This window comes from Xyrauchen texanus, chromosome 26 (genome assembly GCF_025860055.1).
Source record: "Xyrauchen texanus isolate HMW12.3.18 chromosome 26, RBS_HiC_50CHRs, whole genome shotgun sequence".
In the NCBI taxonomy this organism is placed as follows: Eukaryota; Metazoa; Chordata; class Actinopteri; order Cypriniformes; family Catostomidae; genus Xyrauchen; species Xyrauchen texanus.
Window position 1 is genome coordinate 23473177 of NC_068301.1, and position 19632 is coordinate 23492808.

Consider the following 19632-nt stretch of genomic DNA (forward strand, 5'->3'; position numbering starts at 1 on the left):
AGTAAACAGTAGTGTTAATGTATTAACTGCATCATTGCTTTACAGTTGAAAATACCGAAAATTTTACACAAATGTTTTTCAAGACCTGATCAAATGACGAGCATATCGAGGAGTTCTCTTTTTGATAAACATCCAATAGGCTTTTGGTGACATCATAGCCATTAACCATGATTTTGTTGCTTGCTATAGTTAGTCAGAGGCTGGTAGTATTAAGGGGAGGGACAGTATTATTCTTAAGAGCATTTTATTGGACAAATTATGTGCAAGTTGAGTCATCAAAATTTCTGGTTAATTGTTCTGGATAAGAAAGATTGTAAAGTTTATTGTGTCTATCTGCTGAGTTAATTTTGTCAACTTGTAGGAGTACACAAGCAAATAGATGGCCTCAAAGCTTTAGAAATGGACTAACAGCCACAAAAGTCCAATTTTGAGAAATTAATCTAATCTAAGGAATAATGATGTTGCAGAAGCTCCAGAAGGATCTGAAAGGTCTTCAGTCAGATTTGGGTGAGGTGTCTCGTCGCTGTGTGAGCTTCTTTGAGGAGAAGCCCACCTCTTCCAGTGTGCCTGTCCTACGCTCCGAACTCAACCTGGCAGTAGAACACATAGAGAAACTCAATTCTCTCTCATCTGTTTATCTTCAAAAGTTAGTACCTAAAGACATTTCATAACACATATGCTTACACTCATCTTTGATTAGTCATCTGCCATTGTTTAACCTTAAGGACAAGCATGAGTTTGTTCTGTTCTACTCCTTCTGCCAGATTAAAGACAGTAGATGTGTTAATGAGAAGCCTGCAGGCAGCAGAAAGTCAGGTGAGAAAGTATGAGAGTCTACTGAGTGAAGAGGACATTGTGCCTGCTGATACTTCTGCAATCCAGGCCTTGGGAGAACAGTTAAAGGTGAGACACATGCGCACAGATATGTTTGTTTCTAGTGATTAACCGATGTGTCAGACAGTCTGATTATAGTTAGAGTATGGGTATCGTTTGATAAGCATGTTAGATTGGCTGATTAAAACTAGTAGTAGTTACCCTTTGAACCAGCTGATTGTCAGTGGATAATGTGATTTTTCTGTTTACAATTTCTTTGAGTGAGTAAATATTGAATACAATCGTGTACAATAAATCAATGTATTCCTATAATGTAATGATAATCACATGTTCATGTGTTGTATTATTACATATGCATTATATCAGCCATCAGCCAATCAGTCACTGGATAGTTGCATCAATAATAACTCATATTGGTCAACAACTAGTTAACACTATTAGCTTTTGAATGTATTGCAAAATGTTTGTCATTCTGTTACAGAAATGGCATTCAGAGTTGGAAGAGCAAGATCACATCTTCCAGAGTATGAGTTTAGATGTTCAGCATGCTAGGGAGGCAGGAAACCAGCTTAGCCAGCTGCACCCTGACCGCAGCCCCGAACTGGACTGGTATCAGGAGAAAGCACACCAGCTCACAGAGAGGTGGAATGGAGTGTGCAGACAAATGGAGACCAGGTTAGTTGTGTAGAGGTCAAAAGTGGGTAACTGCTTATATGCTCTGTAATTAGTTCAAATTGTAACATGAAACTTAATGGGTCACAGGCATGCCGATCTAGAGATGCTGGGTTCAGTGCTGCAGCAGTACAGAGAAGGTCATTCTTCTCTTATCCGCTGGATTGAGGAGACCACCAAAAGACAGGAGAACACAAAACCAGAGCAGACGGACAGCAGAGCTTTATCAGAGCAGCTTGCACAGCAAACAGTGAGAGAGGAGACTGATACTTCCAAGTGCTATAAACGGGTTTTCCATGGTCATTGAAAACCAGAAAATATTGGAGAACCTTAAAATTGTGTTTCCAATCCTAAAAAAGTTTTTTTTAAAGTAATGTTCTTTGGTAAAGTATAACGTGCTCACAAGTTATGTCTGGTTTGTGTGCAATTGTGTGTGTGTGTGTGTGTGTGTGTGTGTGTGTGTGTGTGTGTGTGTGTGTGTGTGTGTGTGTCTGTTCTGTTAAACGAATTGAAAAGATTCTTTAGTGAATCAGTCTGAATTTGAATGGATTAAAAAAAACAAAAAACGTTATCAGTTAATTTCAAACAACTGAAAAGGTCAAGGAAATAAATTCAGCATTTCCAAGAGTTTGCACACAATATTCAAGCAAAATCTAGTTTTAGATTCCAATATAAAAATAAATATAAAAAATGACATCTGTTTTTCTGCAGGCCTTGGTGGCTGAGATCGAACAGAACCAGACCAAACTGGATGAGTGCCAGACAAACTCTAAACAATACTGTGCTGCTGTCAAGGTAAGCACACTGACGATTTGTACAGTCTGCTGGTTACTGTCACTCTGGCAGGCATCATGGGAACAATTTAAGTATGTTTAAACAAAAGCATTATACTTTTGGCTATACCATATCTCCCCATCTGTGCCTTAGGACTATGAACTCCAACTTATGACATTTAGAGCTTTTTTCGAAACGACCCAGAAATCCCCTGTGAAAAGGAGAAGAATGCACTCTTCATCAGATGTCATTACTCAAGAGGTAAACAAAGGCAAAACCTAGAGGTTTAGGATTTAGTATTCAGCTTTTTATGTATTAAATTAATTGTTGACATTGATTGTCTTGACTTAATTTAAGTTTAATCTAAGGGCTTTATCAAATTTTTCTACTGCCTATTAGTTCATGGATCTACGCACACGCTACACTGCTCTTGTCACTCTGACAACACAACATGTTAAGTACATTAGTGATGCACTGCGGCGACTGGAAGAGGAAGAGGTGTGTTATCATCAGTACATTTCTATGCCCAATTTTTACCTAAGCCAACACAATATTGCACCTAAGACAATATTAGTTTTCATCATACTTGTTGTGTTAAATGGAAATGTTTCCTCCTCATGGTACAGAAAGAGGTAGAGGAGGAGAGGCAGGCGAGAATAGGGCAGGTCTCTGAGCTGCTTGGCTGGGTCAAGGGCCTGTCGGAGCGAGATGGAAGGTCGGCAGAGCCATCACTTGCAACACAGCAGGTAAAATTAGATTACCGATTTTTAAATATTATGCAGACAGTAGTATGTCGTTCAAAATGTAGTACATTTATGTGTGTTAGATCATGTAAATGTTTGATGTATGGCATTTAAATAATCTGTCTCACTTAGGCCATCGGTGAACAGTTAGCAGCCAAAAAAGAAGAGGTTGCTGAAGCTATCAGGAGCACTGAAGTTTTCCTGATGTCTAAACAGGCAAGCAAGTGAGTGTTTTTAAACTACTGTAGATATACAATGGAAGTGGTTCTCAAACCTTTCAGACCAAGTACAGCTGATCAAATTAGACTAATACATTTGAGGACCAATAACTGCTAAATACAATATGTATGCAAAAACTTTATTAATGCAGCCCATGCATCCTCAGGCTTTCTTCTGAAGAGCGTGCCCAGATGGTCTCCCAGCTGGATGAGCTGACTGCCACCTACAGTCAACTGTGTGACAGCTCTGCCACACAATTACAACAACTGGAAGAGCAGCTGGCCAAAGACGAGGAACGTAAGGTACAGTTAGAGGGGCATGGGGAAGTCACTATTGACAGCTGTGTTATACTTTACCGAAGCGAGCTTCAACTGCAAAGGCTTGTCTTGAATTGATGCTTCTGAAATATATTGCTTTTAATATTGCTCTGCGTTATGGTCAAGTATGGTCAGTGTGAGCTGGAGAAATGCTACAGCTGTGTGTGTATGTGAGAGCAAGCGCGAGTGAATAATTTGTATGTTTTTGTGTTGCCTGTCACGTGTGGTTTAACATCTATCATCACGTTTATACACTTCACTGATATATATTATTTTTAACTGTTGTAACAGATTAATAGCATGGTGTGAAATCTGAATCACCTCCATTATCCACAACATGCCTGATATCATGTCACCCACACCATCCTTATTTGTCATATTAATTAACCACATCTGCTTCAATGCAATTCATCAGCTTAACAGACTAGAATAGTAATACAGTTTGAATAGCAATTTTAGTGGCAACGTAAGCTACATTCACATTGTAGTTTAGCTTTTTGTAGTTTGTATTTCTCTATAAAGAGTTTCCCTTTTAACACTATAAACCTGCACATTTCATTGGTATAAGCCATTAGATTAACATGTAGACAACAGTATAAAACGTGTTTACATCCACATTGTTTTGTTGATATATGCAACCACAGGCATCATTGTGTTGAACTCATACATCAATCATTATATAGTGGTTACTGTGTGACAATGGTGTGTTTGAATACCTAAATTTACAGAAATAAACAAGATAGATTCATCAGTGAAAAATAGCCAACAGATTTCCTTGGTACAAGAAGCCAGCTAAGCAAACCCACACCTCACTGTTTTAACATGATGTGTCCAGGTCACAGCCGTATGTTTGTGTGTCTGTCGTGTTGTCTGTTTTCAGTCCATGTCTTTAATACTATAATTGTTTGTGAAACTTAATCAGCATTTTGCTTCAAAATCACTAACAGCTGCCGGGAGAGAATTTAAGACATCATCTTGGAATATGGAGTTAGACAGAAAAAAAGCATTAATCGGAATGCAGTTCTATCCTTGGTTGATTAGTAATACAAAAAAAAAAACCAGTCAAGATCTTCATGCATTCCTTGGTAAGTCTCAAGACTTATTTTAAAACAAAACTGCATATGAAAATAGGTAATGGAGTTAAGAAAATAGTTTGTTAGAGAAGGTTCCTTAGTCAGTCCCGGGCAGCATTTCAGGCAGCTGGATTGTGGCATGCAGATCGCTAACATCCGGCTTCTCACCCTATCGCGCCTCAAACTGCCGAACCCTCGGCCTATCAGTGTGTGTGCGTCTAAGGACCACTTGGTAAGTAGTGCTTGCTTACACTTAACTTTGCCTTCTTTGTTCTCAAGATTTTCAGTCTGTGTTCTCTCTCTTTTTTGCCTTTTAGTGTATTTAAGCCAATCAGTTTGTGCATCATGCTAGTTTTTCCACACTGCGGTGCAGTGCTGCCAAATAGTTTAGCAGAAAAACTGCTGTACTTCCCATTTTGTTTATGTATTATATTTTACACTCGTAAACAGTGGAATAAAGTAATGTAAACATAAAGATGATGATGACTTCTTTAATTATGTGTACTTCAGGTATTCCTGCTATGGTGGTGGGCATTTTTTTTTCTTTCCTCCTAGTTATACTGTAAATTAAAATACACTGCAATGTCAAATAAGACCTATTCTTAAAATTATGATTTTTATGCAAAGTATTTCTTTCCACAGGGCAAAGAAATCATTGTTGGAGTAATTGACCTTGGAACCATGGAAAGCTTTCCAGTTTTCCAGGCAGCACAGCGAGGCCTCATAGATCAGGACACCTGTCTTGTATTGCTTGAGGCGCAGCTCATCATGGGTGGCCTATTCCAGCCAGAATCCTCGGACATCCTCTCATTAGACAAGGGTCTTGCTATTGATTTGATTAATAAACATACCTACCAATCACTGGTAGAGTTGGAGACTGCCCTTTGTCTTGTCAACAAATCAAACTTTGCTGAGGGTCAGGTATTACAAGTAGCTGCTGCTATGGAAAAAGGTGTCATAAAGGAACTAGTGGGGCTACGTATACTTGAGCTGCAGGTAAGCAATGGCGGCATCAAGGTTGGTTCCAATGGAGAAATGGTCAGTCTGGAATTTGCAAGGCAGAGGGGATTGCTATCCACCACTCTTTGCAATAAGTTGCAAACCTGTCTTAACCGACAAGAGCTTATCGATCCTAATACAGCAGAAAAGCTAACTCTGGTAGACTTTCAGCAGCGATGTGTTATCAATCAGGAGACAGGTCTGCGCTTGTTTCCAGTTAAACAAAAGCCAGGAGGTACTGTCTGCTTATGCTCTGGCAGAAATGTAGGAATCTTCTGTGCTGTTCAAGAAGGGCTCATCGACCGACATGTTGCAGTTCTACTTCTGGAAGCTCAGTTGTTCTCAGGAGGTATCAGTGACCCTCGCTCAGGACACAGATTGACCATAAATGAGGCTATGCTGTATGGTCTGATGGATCAGGACTTGGCTTGCACGCTTATAACACGACAGATAAAAGCTGGGGGAATATTAGATCCAGTTAGTGGAGAGCGTTTCCTGTTAGATGAGGCCGTACAAAGAGACCTTCTCTCTCATCACACAGCTTTAAGTGTGTTGGAGTCTCTCCAGTCGTTTAAGGCAATATTATGGCCAGAATCAGGGGAGCTGCTCCCTGTAAGTGAGGCACTGCAGCAGGGCGTTGTCAATAGAGAGTTTGCCTTGAAAGCCCTGAATAAACGTCATTATGTTGGTGCAGTATACCTGGCTGACCGTGGGCAGGTGGTCCCTCTAGATCAAGCTAAGGCGATACTAGAGCCACAGGCAGTGGATATCCTAGAACAGACCCAGGTCCCAGATGTCCTTCCCCATTTGAGTTGTGGATCTGGCTACTCTTTGTCACTCCCTGTCCCACATGCAGATATCCATTGTGACTCTTCCATCACAGAGAAAGGCAAGTCAAAAGAGCAGGTCCAAACCCAACTTCTTACTCACTTGATGACACATAGCTACATTGATGCTCACTCAGGAGAACGTCTAGTCTTGCTAGAACCGGAGTTGGTAGAACTAATATGTGAAAATGTTAAAATGATAAACCTTGCCAGACCAATCCAACAAGAAAACGACAACATTCAAGTTAGAGGGGACAGCTCAGCTTTTTGCAAGTTTGAAAAGGATTTGGTAGAAAACATCCTAGTTTCAGAAGAAAATGTAGAACTCGAGATTAAAATGGATGAAATTGCTAGGGAGGATACTGATATTGGTGAGACTATAGACTATACCTTATTTGAGCCTACACTTAAATATGGTTGGCAAGAGAAAGTTCTGTCTGCAGGAGAGTATGAAGAACCAATGATTAAGAAGGATGAAATTGGCAGAAGGAATATTGACATAGGAGAGATCATAGAAAGAGAAGTGGAAGATCTTGCACCCTTGAAAGACACCGACAGAGCCTTTGTAGAGCCTTCACTTAAAGTGGTTTGGCAAGAGAAAGGTCTATCTGTAGGAGAGTATGAAGAACCAAGGATTAAGAAGGATGAAATTGGCAGAAGGAATACTGACATAGGAGTGATCATAGAAAGAGAAGTGGAAGATCTTGCACCATTGAAAGACACCGACAGAGCCTTTGTAGAGCCTTCACTTAAAGTGGTTTGGCAAGAGAAAGTGCTGTCTGCAGGAGAGTATCAAGAACCAAGGATTAAGAAGGATGAAATTGGCAGATGCCATACTGATATGGGAGAGACCATAGAAAGAGAAGTAGAAGATCTTGCTTCCTTGAAAAGCACAGACAGAGCCTTTGTAGAGCCTTCACATGAAGAGGTTTGGCAAGAGAAAGTTCTGTCTGTAGGAGAGTATGAAGAACCAAGGATTAAGAAGGATGAAATTGGCAGAAGGAATACTGACATAGGAGTGATCATAGAAAGAGAAGTGGAAGATCTTGCACCATTGAAAGACACCGACAGAGCCTTTGTAGAGCCTTCACTTAAAGTGGTTTGGCAAGAGAAAGTGCTGTCTGCAGGAGAGTATGAAGAACCAAGGATTAAGAAGGATGAAATTGACAGATGCCATACTGATATGGGAGAGACCATAGAAAGAGAAGTAGAAGATCTTGCTTCCTTGAAAAGCACAGACAGAGCCTTTGTAGAGCCTTCACATGAAGAGGTTTGGCAAGAGAAAGTTCTGTATTCAGGGGAGTATGAAGAATCCAAGATTAAGGAAGATGGAATTGCCAGCAAAAACACTTGTATTGGTGAGACTATAAAAAAAGTAGAGCGAGATCTTGCTCCCTTGACAGGTACAGACCTAACCTTTAAAGAACCATTATTTAAAGTGGTTTGGGATGAGAAAGGTGTGTCGTCAGATGTGTATGAAGAGCAGACATTAGACATAGACTTTATAGAGCCTTCACATAAAGATAACTGGCAAGAGAAAGTTCTGGCATCAGGAGAGTATGAAGAACCCAAGATTAAAAAAGATGGATTGGCCTGCAGGAACACTGTTGTGGGAGCGAGAGAAAGAGAAGAAAAATATCTTCCACCCTTGACAGATACAGAAACGGCCTTTATAGAGCTTCCACATAAAGAGACTTGTCAAGGTAAAATACTGTCAGCAGGAGAGTATGAACAACCTAAGAGTATTAAATATGAAATTTCCTGCAAGAACACTGATATGAAAGAGACTATAGAAAGAGCAGAGGAAGATCTTGTACCCTGGACAGGCACAGACAAAGCCTTTGTAGAGCCTTCATATGAAGTAACTTGCCAAGAGAAAGTTCTGTTGTCAGGAGAGTATGAACAACCCATTACTAAAACCGATGAAATTGCCAGCAAGAACAATGATATGGGGGAGACTATAGAAAAATATGGGGAAGATCTTGCATTCTTGACAGGCACAGAACAAACCTTTACAGAGCCTTCAATTAAAGTGGTTTGGCACGAGAAAGTTCTGTCATCGGGAGAGAAAGAAGAACCCAAAATTAAAAAAGACGAAATTGCCAGTAAGAACACGATTATAGAGGAATCTATAAAAAGAACAGAGGAAGATCGTGCACACTTGACAGACACAGACCAAACCTTTATAAAACCTTCACATACCAGCTCAGCCCCACCAACGGCTATATCAGGGAATGTTCAGCTTTCTCAGAATCAGTTTAAAGATTCAAAAGTAAATGAACCTAAAAATAAGCAAAGTCAAAAGATGGAACAGGCAGAGAGTAGTGGAACAGTTATGGAGATGACTGATCAAACATTATCTGATATGGATGAAAGCAGTGCACATACTTCATTCCAAGATACCATAAAATTAAGACAATGTGATCAGCTAAATGTCAATTCAGAACAATCTCAGTTGCCTAAGACTGCAAAACAGTCAGAGGAACTAAAGGAAAAGATTGAACAAGTGGTAAAGAAAAGAATCCTTGATCAGCAAAATAAAGTTATAAATACTGAGAAATTAAACCTATCAGAAATTAAGACTTTGTCAGTGGAACCTAGTGACGATGTGAAGCTTGAGTGTATGGTTATGGAGCTGCAACAAGGTGGCCTCTTAACTGTAGGTGGCCAAAAATGTCTTTTGGATGAAGCTGTGACTCAGGATTTGCTTCCAGGGCACACTGCTATTAGGCTTATGGCAAAAGCTGGTCTCTTTGGTGGTTTCCTGGATTTGAATGCCTGTAAGTCACTTAGTGTTGAAAATGTGGTGCAAGAAGGTCTGTTGAATGAGGACTTAATGACCTCTGTGCTTCATTCAGAAAAGACTTTAGCCGGTGTGGTAGACGTGGAGCATGGTCGGTTCTGTTCAATAAAGGATGCTGCTGAGGCAGGCCTGTTGGACTCTGATACAGCAGCTCGTCTCCTTGAAGCCCAAGTTGTGTCAGGAGGAATAGTTGACCTGCAAAGGGACAAGAAGGTATCAGTTACCCTTGCAACCAACCTTGGGTTGATTAAAGAGAGTACAAAGGAGGAGCTTCTTGCACTGGAAAAGGCATGCCAGGGGAAAGGTTTAGATTCAAAAGTGATTCACACTAAATTGGCACTGCAGTTACAAATTGATGGAGTGGTGGACCCAAAATCCCAAAAAGCTGTGCCACTAGAAGAAGCCCTTCAGAAAGGCATAATTGGACAGGAGGTGGCTCAGCAGATTTTATCCCAGCAGGTTGCAGAAGGTGGCATTATACATCATGACTCTGGTGTTCGACTCACTGTTGTCAATGCATTAGAACAAGGTCTCGTTGATCGCACAATCGCTCCAAAATTAGAAGAACTTGAAAAGGCTTTCAAGGGCCAAGAACCATTTAATTTGGATCCAGCCACTACACTTCTCCAGGCATCTACAGGCTCAATTTATGATGCTGCCTCCAAAACCAGGCTTACTTTGACTGAGGCTATTTCCAAAGGCCTTCTAGATGACCAAATGACAAATAAAGCCATGGCTTCACCCAATGTAAAAAGTGGTTTGTTGGACCCTCAAAGCGCTCATATTGTGCCCTATTCTGTGCTGATAAATCAGTGTAAGATTGACATTAGGACAGGACAGAGGTTCCTTGAAGTGAGGCCTTTCAGGGGTGTTATAAATAAACAAACAGATACAATTATGACCTTACCACAGGCTGTTATGGCAGGCCATGTGGATCCCATACCTGCACTGAGAATATTGCAAAATCAAGCAGATACAGGGGGCATAATTGACATTTACAGTGGAGAGCGTTTGTCTCTTCCAGAAGCTGTTAAGAAAGGCTTTGTTGATGAAGAGATGGCTAAATGTATTGCTATAAATCAGGTTTTGAAAGGGGGTTTACTTGATCCAGCCAGTGGACACAGGATCCCCAACATTACTGAGGCAATTGAAGATGGGCTTATTTCTAGAGAAATGGCAGCAGAGCTTCATGACAGCATAGCACATGTAGATGAAGCTGAGATGGAAAGTTCCAAGGTCTTCTCAACAAATGGAATGTCTTGTCCTCTTGTTCCTCATCTGGTATCAGATCAGGTCAACCTTAATAATAGGACTCCTGAAATAAATCTAATGAGTAAACCACCACTATGTCCTTCAGAGGTTGAAGTAAAAAATACTGAATTCCTGAAAAAAGAGGATCCTGAAAATACCTTAAATTTTGGAATATTTGAGCACTGTTCTGATTCAAAAAACAAGGAGCAAATGTTTAATGTAGGTTCATCACATGAAATGATGCAGAAGAGCACTGAGGCATCATTAGAGGTATTGACTGAATTTGCCTTGAAAGCAGAAAAAAGGATTCAGCAGCCCCCAAACCAAGATATCAAATCACTTCATCCAAGTCAAAGCCCTGACCAAATGCAACAGATTTCTGAGATCAAATGGAAAGTGGTGGAAAACAGTAACTTAACAACTTCCCATGATCATACCACAGAGACCCAGAGGCAGAAAATGAATGAACCTGCAATCTCTACTACCATTTTCTCAGACACTGCTGATGGTTTGCACAAAGAACAAGACCCATCTACAGAGAAAATAGAAGGGCTTTGTTTCAAAGTAGAAGCAAATCAGTCAGAGAGGAAAACTGAGGAAAACAAGGACAGTCAGAAGGCTAATTTGGATCAATCTGCTTCCACACCCACACAGACTGTAAAAGTACCAGGAAAGAAGAAAGGCAGAGGTAAAAATAGTAAGCAAGCTAAAACGGAAAATAAAAATAGTGAAAAGCTGCAGGCTTCAATAAACTCTTGCGTATGTCAGACATCTATAGTTTCACCCTTAGGAAATACTGAGGTTAGTGAAAAAGATGCCATTGCCACTGCTCAAAAGCCTACTGTCAAAGATAACAAAGTAGAAAATGTGAATAAAGTAGAGCTTTTAGAGTTACCCCAAACAAGTGGTAGCTATGCACCTGTGCCAGGAGGTGATGAGAATATTCAAGACAAATATTTGGAAATTAGGACTGGTAGAACTGCTAATGGAACCCCTCAACATGAGACTGATCATCTGCTGTTTAATGTAAACACAGAACTGAATGAGAAGACTCACACACAGCACAGCATCATGACTGATATGGCAAAACCAGAGCAGCATCAAGAACCTACTGGTAGAGAGCTTGATGGAGAGCTTATAGAAAAAAAGAGGAAGAAAAATAAACATAAAAAAGTTAAGCATATGATTGTTGTTGAAGCAGGAGTTAAAAAAGATGATGGGTCTAAGAAAGAACCGAAGACAGTGATTCATGAGGTCCAGTGTCAAAATAATAAATCGGTTGAGAAAGAAAATGAGAGGCAACTTGAGAACGTCAACCAGGCAATGACACAGAATGAAAGACTTTTGATGAAGGCTAAAGAAAGTATTCTTAGGAAGGTGTTTGAGCGAGGAGTCAGTGAAAAACAAGCTGCTGAAGAATTAGAGGCAATGCGTCAAGGATCTAGTCGTGGAGAACTGCGAATGACCACCCAAGAGAAATCCATTGATGAAAATACAGGACCTGAATCTCCTCAAATTATGACGCTAGATAATAAACTACACCAGACAGGGCAAGAAATGAAGGATAAAATTTTAGTGGCAGAGACAATTCTACCTGGGTCTTATTCTCCTGGATGCTCCAAAGATAAAGCACAGCTTCATGAACAGGAAGAATTTGAGCATGACAAGCATATAAACAGAGAATTAAATGGTGATGAAAATATTTCATATTCTACAAAGACCTTTGATGACATTGTGGACATAAACCAGCAAAGACTTACTCCAATCCAGAATTTAGATGTGCAAGCCAAAGAAGGAAGAGCAAAAGAACAAAACATTGATCCATTATGTACAGAAGATGAAAAGTTGTGTTACAAAATGGCTGAATTGGCCTCAGACACTGTTTTGACTGGCAGCCATGAAGACAATAAATTAATACCCTACACCCCAGGAATGAAGGACTCTAAAGAACTGTTGTCAAGTGTGGTGTGTACTCCTCTGCAAATGTTCAAAACAGCAATGGGGAAAGAAAGTGATGAACTTCATCAAGAAAGGAATGAAGAGTCCCCTTTTAGTAAAGCCATGGATGAACCATCTGTCCAAGAATCACAAATGTTTGGACTATCACTAATGGAGGAGATCCCAGTGTCTGTTACCACACAGATAGAAGAGGTGGAAGAGTATGCAGAGTGTTTAGTGGAAAAACAAACTGAAGAAATGCAAATGAAAATTGAACAACTGAACAGGGATACTACAAAGACATTCAAGGTAGGAGTAGTTCTGAATATCTTTCTACAGGTTCTGGAACCTTAATTAAAATATTATTAATTGTGAATTGTTTTTTGAATAATTTTTCCTTCTCTGTTCAGTCATCACTGGCCCGGCAAGAGTGCTTAGAACATGACCAACAGATTGTGGCTCTGCTCTCCATGGTGAGACACATCGAGGTCCGTCTTAAACAACAAAAACAACAACAGTCTGCTGGTCGAAGTCTCATCGCGCTTGATGACATAATCAGACAGACAGAGGTAAAAGCTTTGTATAACAAATCTTCGACATCTAGCATATTTCACATTTTAAGCTAGCAAGGGCTGTTTTCATTTCCATTTAATTGTCTATTCAGATACTTTTCCTGGAAATTTGTGACCTGGAACCAGAAGTGCACAAGGAGACTGAAGCAGCAATGCAACTACTGGAGTATAACTCTCTGGATGTCCCACCTCAGCTGCTTATGGCCCTGGAAAAGGATGGTCGAAGCTTAGCCAGAGCATACAGTGCAGCCAGGGACTTTGGCCAGAGGACTTTAGAGGGGTTGCAAGCACAATGTGATGCACAAAAAGTAAAAAATAAAAATCTTAAAAATTAAGCTTCATTCCAAATAATTTTCTTCACAATCTGTTAAATATGTGAAATGTTTATACTCTTACAGGAAGCTATAAATAGTCAACTAAAGTCTTTAGAAGAGCAAGTTAACAACCTTCTCAGCTGGCTTAAGAAGATGGAGATACAAATGGAGGAGGAAACAGGGGTAGATGGAATGACGGCAGCAGATAAAAGCATTTCTGCACAGATAACTCATAAACAACAGTTGTGCAAGGTAAAACCTCAAGAGGTATAATATCTTGGTTGCATAGCTTTTCCATACCTTTTGAGTTACAGTTATGGCATTTTATCCTTCTTTTCCCTACAGGAGTTACAGAATGCTCTTGCAGCCCGATCCACTGATGTCAGCACTGTTGCATTCAATATCCAGGTGTTTATCTCTGAGCATGCTCAGGACCTGCTTCCTGATCAGTGCAGGCATCTCCTTGGACAACTGGAGCAGCTACAGAGGGTCTTTCACCTGGCTGTTGGTCACACTCATGCCAGGGCAGAAGCACTATTAGCCCAGCAAGCACAAGAGAATGAACGAATGAGTAAAGAGCAGAAAGACAAAGAAGAGAAAAATGACAAAGAGCAACAAACTACAAGGGATAGAGAGGTTTGCAAACCGATGAATAACAGCTTGTGCTCACTTATTAAAAACAGAAGGCTATAAAATTTTTCTTTTTACTTGTACGCTTCACAAGTTTGAATCCAGGGCTTACTGAGTGACTCCAGCCAGGTCTCCTTAGCAAACAATTTGGCCTGGTTCCTAGGGAGGGTAGAGTCACATGGAGTAACCTCCTCATGGTCACTATAATGTGTGGTTCACACTGACTGTGGGGCACGTGGTGAGTTGTGCGTGGATGCCGTGGAGAATAGCGTGAAGCCTCCAAACGCGCTACGTCTCCGTGGTAACGCGCTCAACAAACCACGTGATAAAATGCGGATTGACGTCTCAAATGTGGAGGCAACTGAGATTTGTCCTCCACCACACGGATTGAGGCGAGTCACTACGCTACCACGAGGACTTGGAGTGTATTGGGAATTGGGCATTCCAAATTGGGGGAAAAAAAAAACTGTTTAAATTTAACCACACTAATGATTTGTCCATACATGTTAGCATGAATGCTGCATTTGAAATTTAAATAATCTCCATATGCATGTAAAAATCAGTGTGTTCTATTTGTTCACTTAATTTTACAGTATTTCTGATAATCTGTTGATCTAAAACAATTTCCCTAGCCACATGCATTTCTAACTTGATTTTGCCAGATGAGTGTGAGTGTACTGTGTGTACTAATACACGTGTGAATTAACCTGTCTACCTTGCTTTTACAGATTGTCACAGAGGACAAGTGCTTTGGAAAAGGCTAAAGATTTAAAAGCAACCTTGCTGTGTAGCATGCTTTTTTTTTTCCTGTCTTTCTTTATATTAAAAGTATAAAAAAATATATAAAACTGAGATGTTATATTGTTTGTCTAAGATATTTTTTTGGTCTTTTTCTTCACTGGCCTGTCGAAAGAGTGTTGCATTTGGTTGCTTTGTGTGTTGACTTTGGACACATCATGCTCAAACATTGTACATTGTTTACAAAGGAGTAGTGTATGGATGGTAAAAGACAATGGTGATGAACCTTTTCTTAAGTCGAGGGGTCTTATTTATGACTATAAATTATCATAACTTTTGGCTCTTATATATTTTTCCTTGTGGTGGGATGTAGGTTGTGCAGCAGCAGAAGGCAGAATGTTCTCATAAATTGGAGAATCTCACAATGTGGTTGGCTGGTGCTGCCAGCCTCCTTGCCAATCAGAGCGTGGGAGTGGAGTCAAATGATGTAAACGAATTACAACAGAAGCAAAAAGAGCTTAAGGTGAGACAGTGATGCATTTAATGTTTACCTCAGAATTTGTTTTCCAGTTACTACAGTAAATATTAATTTGTGATTGCAGATTTGTATAAATTTCAAAAATGTCTCATGCAAAACCTTAACTTAATTTTTAAATTGTTGTTTTATGTTTGTTTAATTCTGTTGGTACCCTGTAACTAGGAGGTGGAGATGGACCTTCTGACTAAAAGTGACTCATTGATGGAGGCTATGCGATCAGTTGAGGAGTTCCTGTCTGAGCGGGGTGACTGTTTGAGTCCTGAGGAAAGAGTCAAACTTCAGGGGGCTCTTTCACAAATGAAGGAGCAGCACAGCTCACTCACAGACTCAATCCACTCCTCACTGTCTCAAGTGGACAGAGCCATCATCACAACACTTCAGCAGAACACACAGAGAGTAAGGATTTAAGCTGTTATATTTGGGTGTATTTTATACATTTGTTTCATTTATTGTCATAACTTGCTTCTGCCCAAGGCAAAAGCAGAGGAGCAGATGCAGGAGACTCAGGGAAAAATAGACACACTGCTCAGTGAATTGTCATCATTGGATGGGTCAACAAGGAGGTCACTTGGAGAGACTGCCACTGACTCATCTGTCCCGCCAGAGAGCACTCTGAATTCTCACAGTGACGTACTTCAGGTCAGATTCTTGGAGAGATGTTAATAATTCTCAATGTATCAGATGTAGCAACTCAATTAAAATTTTCTTTCAGTTTGACCATTCTAAATGAATTTTAGTCAGGTCTCAAAGTTTAAATATGTATGACATCATTTAGCAGTGCTCAATTCAGCCATTTGACCTTTTGTCTTTGTTTTATTCTACCAGACTGAGCTGCACCAGTTACAAGCTCAACAGGCTCACCTTCAGCAGGTGGCCCAATCCGTCCATTCCCTTCTGGAGCAACCCGACTCCAGTGTGCAACCAGAGGAGAAACAGCGCTTGCGGGCCAAGCTGGATCAGCTGCAGAGTCAGCATCAGGAGCGCCTCCAGAGCTGTCAGGACAGACTGAGGCAGGCAGATGCCCTTAGAGACGAGTTTGCCAAGTTCATGCAGGAGCACAAGAACCTAGGAACATGGCTGGATCAGAGTGAACAAGAGTTACGTTCACTCGGAGAAAGAGAAACTGATGCAAAGGGCCTGAAAGACCGAATGGAAGCGCACAAAAAGGTATCAGAGTGTAGTGATGATGGTGTGGAGTTACAAGGAATTATTCTTATGAGGTATCATTAAGACTTTAAAAGGTGCTCTTTTGGAATAAAAGAGTGTTATGTACACACACACTCTAAAATTCACAACCCAAAGCTCCCTCCCCAGCCCATCCAATCATTTATTGAAACTAAGCTGCAATACGGGGCTATTCACAATATTAATGGTTGCCAAGTCACAACCAACCAAGTCAAACAGAACACATTCTTTCATTTAAAAAAAAAAAAAAACAGACGCAGTGCAAGTTAGACAGAACGCGTTCTTGCGTTAAAAAAAGGTAGATGCAGCGCAACAAAAGCAGATGTCTCAAAGCACAATTTAACATTTTAACTTGACACGGCATCTTAAAAACATGGCGCTGTGCGAACGCTGAAAAAGCAGTGAGAAATGGTGCAGCAGTCAAAGACATCCATCTAGTGCATGTTTACATAGGAAAAACCTCTCCAGCCCACCTAGATCTTTTATTTAAACTAAGCTGCAAAAGGGGGCCATTCACAATATTAATGGTTGTCAAGTCACAAACTAACAAGTCAGCGCACCAAATTTTATTCAGCGCAACCAACGCAGATGTCGTTTTTAAAAGTTGTTTTAAAATCAGTAGTTGAAATCTTTTCATTTGACACGGCATCTTAAAAAAAATTGACATTGGAAAAGCGCAAAAATGTGTTCTATGTGAACAGACCCTTATAAGGGATGAAATGCTACAAAAATGTTGTATATCTGTTTTCCTCTGTATTAACAGCTTGCAGAAGATGTCATCTGTCACAAAGCAGACCTGCGCTTTGTGACTATCTCTGGTCAGAAGGTTCTGGAGACTGTTCAGGGGGCCCTGGAGAGGGTGGACAGTACTATTCCAGCTCTGGAGGATACCAAGCAACTTGTGAGTGACCAGCTGCAAGATGCCACACAGCGTTACAATTCATTACAAAGCAAGGTGGGTACAAACTCATGTTCTATCAATCTACAATGGCATTTAATGGACTGAATACATACTGATATCCTTTTTTCAGTCCTCAGAACTTGGCACCCATCTCTCAGGTCTCCTGGAGCAATACCAGCAGTATCAAGAGGAGGCTGGTTCTTTAGAGTCCTGGCTGAGTGCTCAGGAGCAGAATCAGAGCATATTTAAACCCAGTGGAGAGCAAAGAGACACCCAGACACTGCAGTGTACACTTAATGCTGTACAGGTCAGATGATTTATTTTTTAACCACTCCACAGATTTAATATTAGCAAACTGTAATTTTGGTAAGTCATTTATGACATCTACTCGTGCATGACGGGAGTAATTTTTCCAACAATTGTATACAGACAGATTGTTTCACATTTAATTGTCTATATCAGAATTCCAGTGGGTCAGAAGTTTACATACACTAAGTTAACTGTGCCTTGAAGCAGAACATTTCAGAAAATGTCAAGCCTTTAGACAATTAGCTTCTGATAGGAGGTGTACTGAATTGGAGGTTTACCTGTGGATGTATTTTAAAGCGTACCTTCAAACTCTGTGCCTCTTTGCTTGACATCATGGGAAAATAAAAAGAAATCAGTCAAGATCTCAGAAAAACAATTGTGGACCACCACAAGTCTGGTTCATCCTTGGGAGCAATTTAAAATGCCTGAAGGTACCATGTTCATCTGTACAAACATTAGTATGCAAGTATAAACGCAATGGGACCATGCAGCCATCATACCGCTCAGGAACGAGACCCGTTCTGTCTCCTAGTGATGAACGTATTTTGGTGCGGTAAGTGCAAATCAATCCCAGAACAACCACAAAGGACCTTGTGAATATGCTGGAGGAAATAGGTAGACAAGTATCTATATCCACAGTAAAACAAGTCCTATATCAACATAACCTGAAAGGCTGCTCAGTAAGAAAGAAGCCACTGCTCCAAATCTGCCATAAAAAAGCCAGACTACAGTTTGCATGTGCACATGGGGACAAAGATCTTACTTTTTGGTGAAATGTCCTCTGGTCTAATAAAACAAAAACTGAACTGTTTGAATGACCATCGTTATAATTGGAGGAAAAAGGGTGAGGCTTGCAAACCAAAGAATACCATCTCAGCTGTGAAGCATGGGGGTGACCGCATCATGTTGTAGGGGTGCTTTGCTACAGAAGGGACTGGTGCAATTCACAAAATAGATGGAATCATTAGGAGAGCAAATGATGTGGATATATTTATGCAACATCAGCCAGGAAGTTAGAGCTCGGTCGCAAATGGATCTTCCAAATGGACAATGACCCCAAGCATACCTCCAAAGTTGTAGCAAAATTGCTTAAGGACTACAAAGTCAAGGTATTGGATTGGCCATCACAAAGCCCTGACCTCAATCTGATGTGGGCAGAACTGAAAAAGCGTGTGCGAGTGAGGAGGCCTACACACCGGACTCCGTTACACCAGTTCTGTCTGGAGGAATGGGCCAACATTCCAGCAAATTATTGTGAGAAGCTTGTGGAAGGCTACCCAACACATTTGACCCAATTTAAATAATTTAAAGGCAAATACTAAAAGTGTACCAAGTATATGTAAACTTCTGACCCACTGGGAATGTGATGAAAGATTTGAAATAAATAATTCTCTCCACTATTATTCTGACATTTCTCATTCTTAAAATAAAGTGATCCTAACTGATCTAAGACAGGGAATGTTTTCTATGATTAAATGTCAGGAATTGAAAATTTTTATGTTTAATTAAAATGTTTAAATGTATTTTGCTAAGGTGTATGTAAACTTCTGACTTCAACTGTATATGGATGGATGGAGTGCAAATGGCAAAAAAAAATTATGAAGATTCCTTTACCTATAATCTTAATAATCTTTTTTCCTCTTTTGCTGTGTTCTCTCAGCTGTTACAGGATGAGCTGGCAGAGCGTTCTGTACAGCTTGAGAAGGTCAAGAGGGCAGGAAAAGAGCTGGTTAGCACTCAAGAGTCTCCGACTCTCAAAAAAGCAGATATTAGCAACACTACAGGTAATTCTCATTAGCAACGAATATCTTCATACTTGATTTGTGCTACCTGAGGTTAATATTTCTTTGCTGAATTTAAGTGTGTATATACATTGGCGCCCAAATTTTGGAATATTGTACAGATTTTGCTCTTATGGAAAGAATTTGGTACTTTTATTCACCAAAGTGGTATTCAACTGATTACAATGTATAGTCAGGACATTAATAACGTGAA

General features: G+C 40.2%; 1 protein-coding gene across 1 annotated transcript in view; it reads left to right on the forward strand.

Moving 5' to 3' along the window:
- The window catches only part of LOC127619503 (microtubule-actin cross-linking factor 1-like), a 229139-nt gene that overhangs the window by 139447 nt on the left and 70060 nt on the right, over positions 1-19632 (forward strand). The window contains exons 26-42 of the mRNA XM_052092341.1: positions 468-646; positions 765-903; positions 1316-1509; positions 1597-1756; positions 2218-2301; positions 2434-2541; positions 2680-2778; positions 2907-3026; positions 3156-3247; positions 3409-3544; positions 15078-15227; positions 15405-15638; positions 15717-15881; positions 16068-16409; positions 17191-17382; positions 17459-17635; positions 19298-19421. Of these exons, the coding sequence (XP_051948301.1) occupies positions 468-646; positions 765-903; positions 1316-1509; positions 1597-1756; positions 2218-2301; positions 2434-2541; positions 2680-2778; positions 2907-3026; positions 3156-3247; positions 3409-3544; positions 15078-15227; positions 15405-15638; positions 15717-15881; positions 16068-16409; positions 17191-17382; positions 17459-17635; positions 19298-19421 (2695 nt within the window). The remainder of the gene's footprint in view (positions 1-467; positions 647-764; positions 904-1315; positions 1510-1596; positions 1757-2217; positions 2302-2433; positions 2542-2679; positions 2779-2906; positions 3027-3155; positions 3248-3408; positions 3545-15077; positions 15228-15404; positions 15639-15716; positions 15882-16067; positions 16410-17190; positions 17383-17458; positions 17636-19297; positions 19422-19632) is intronic.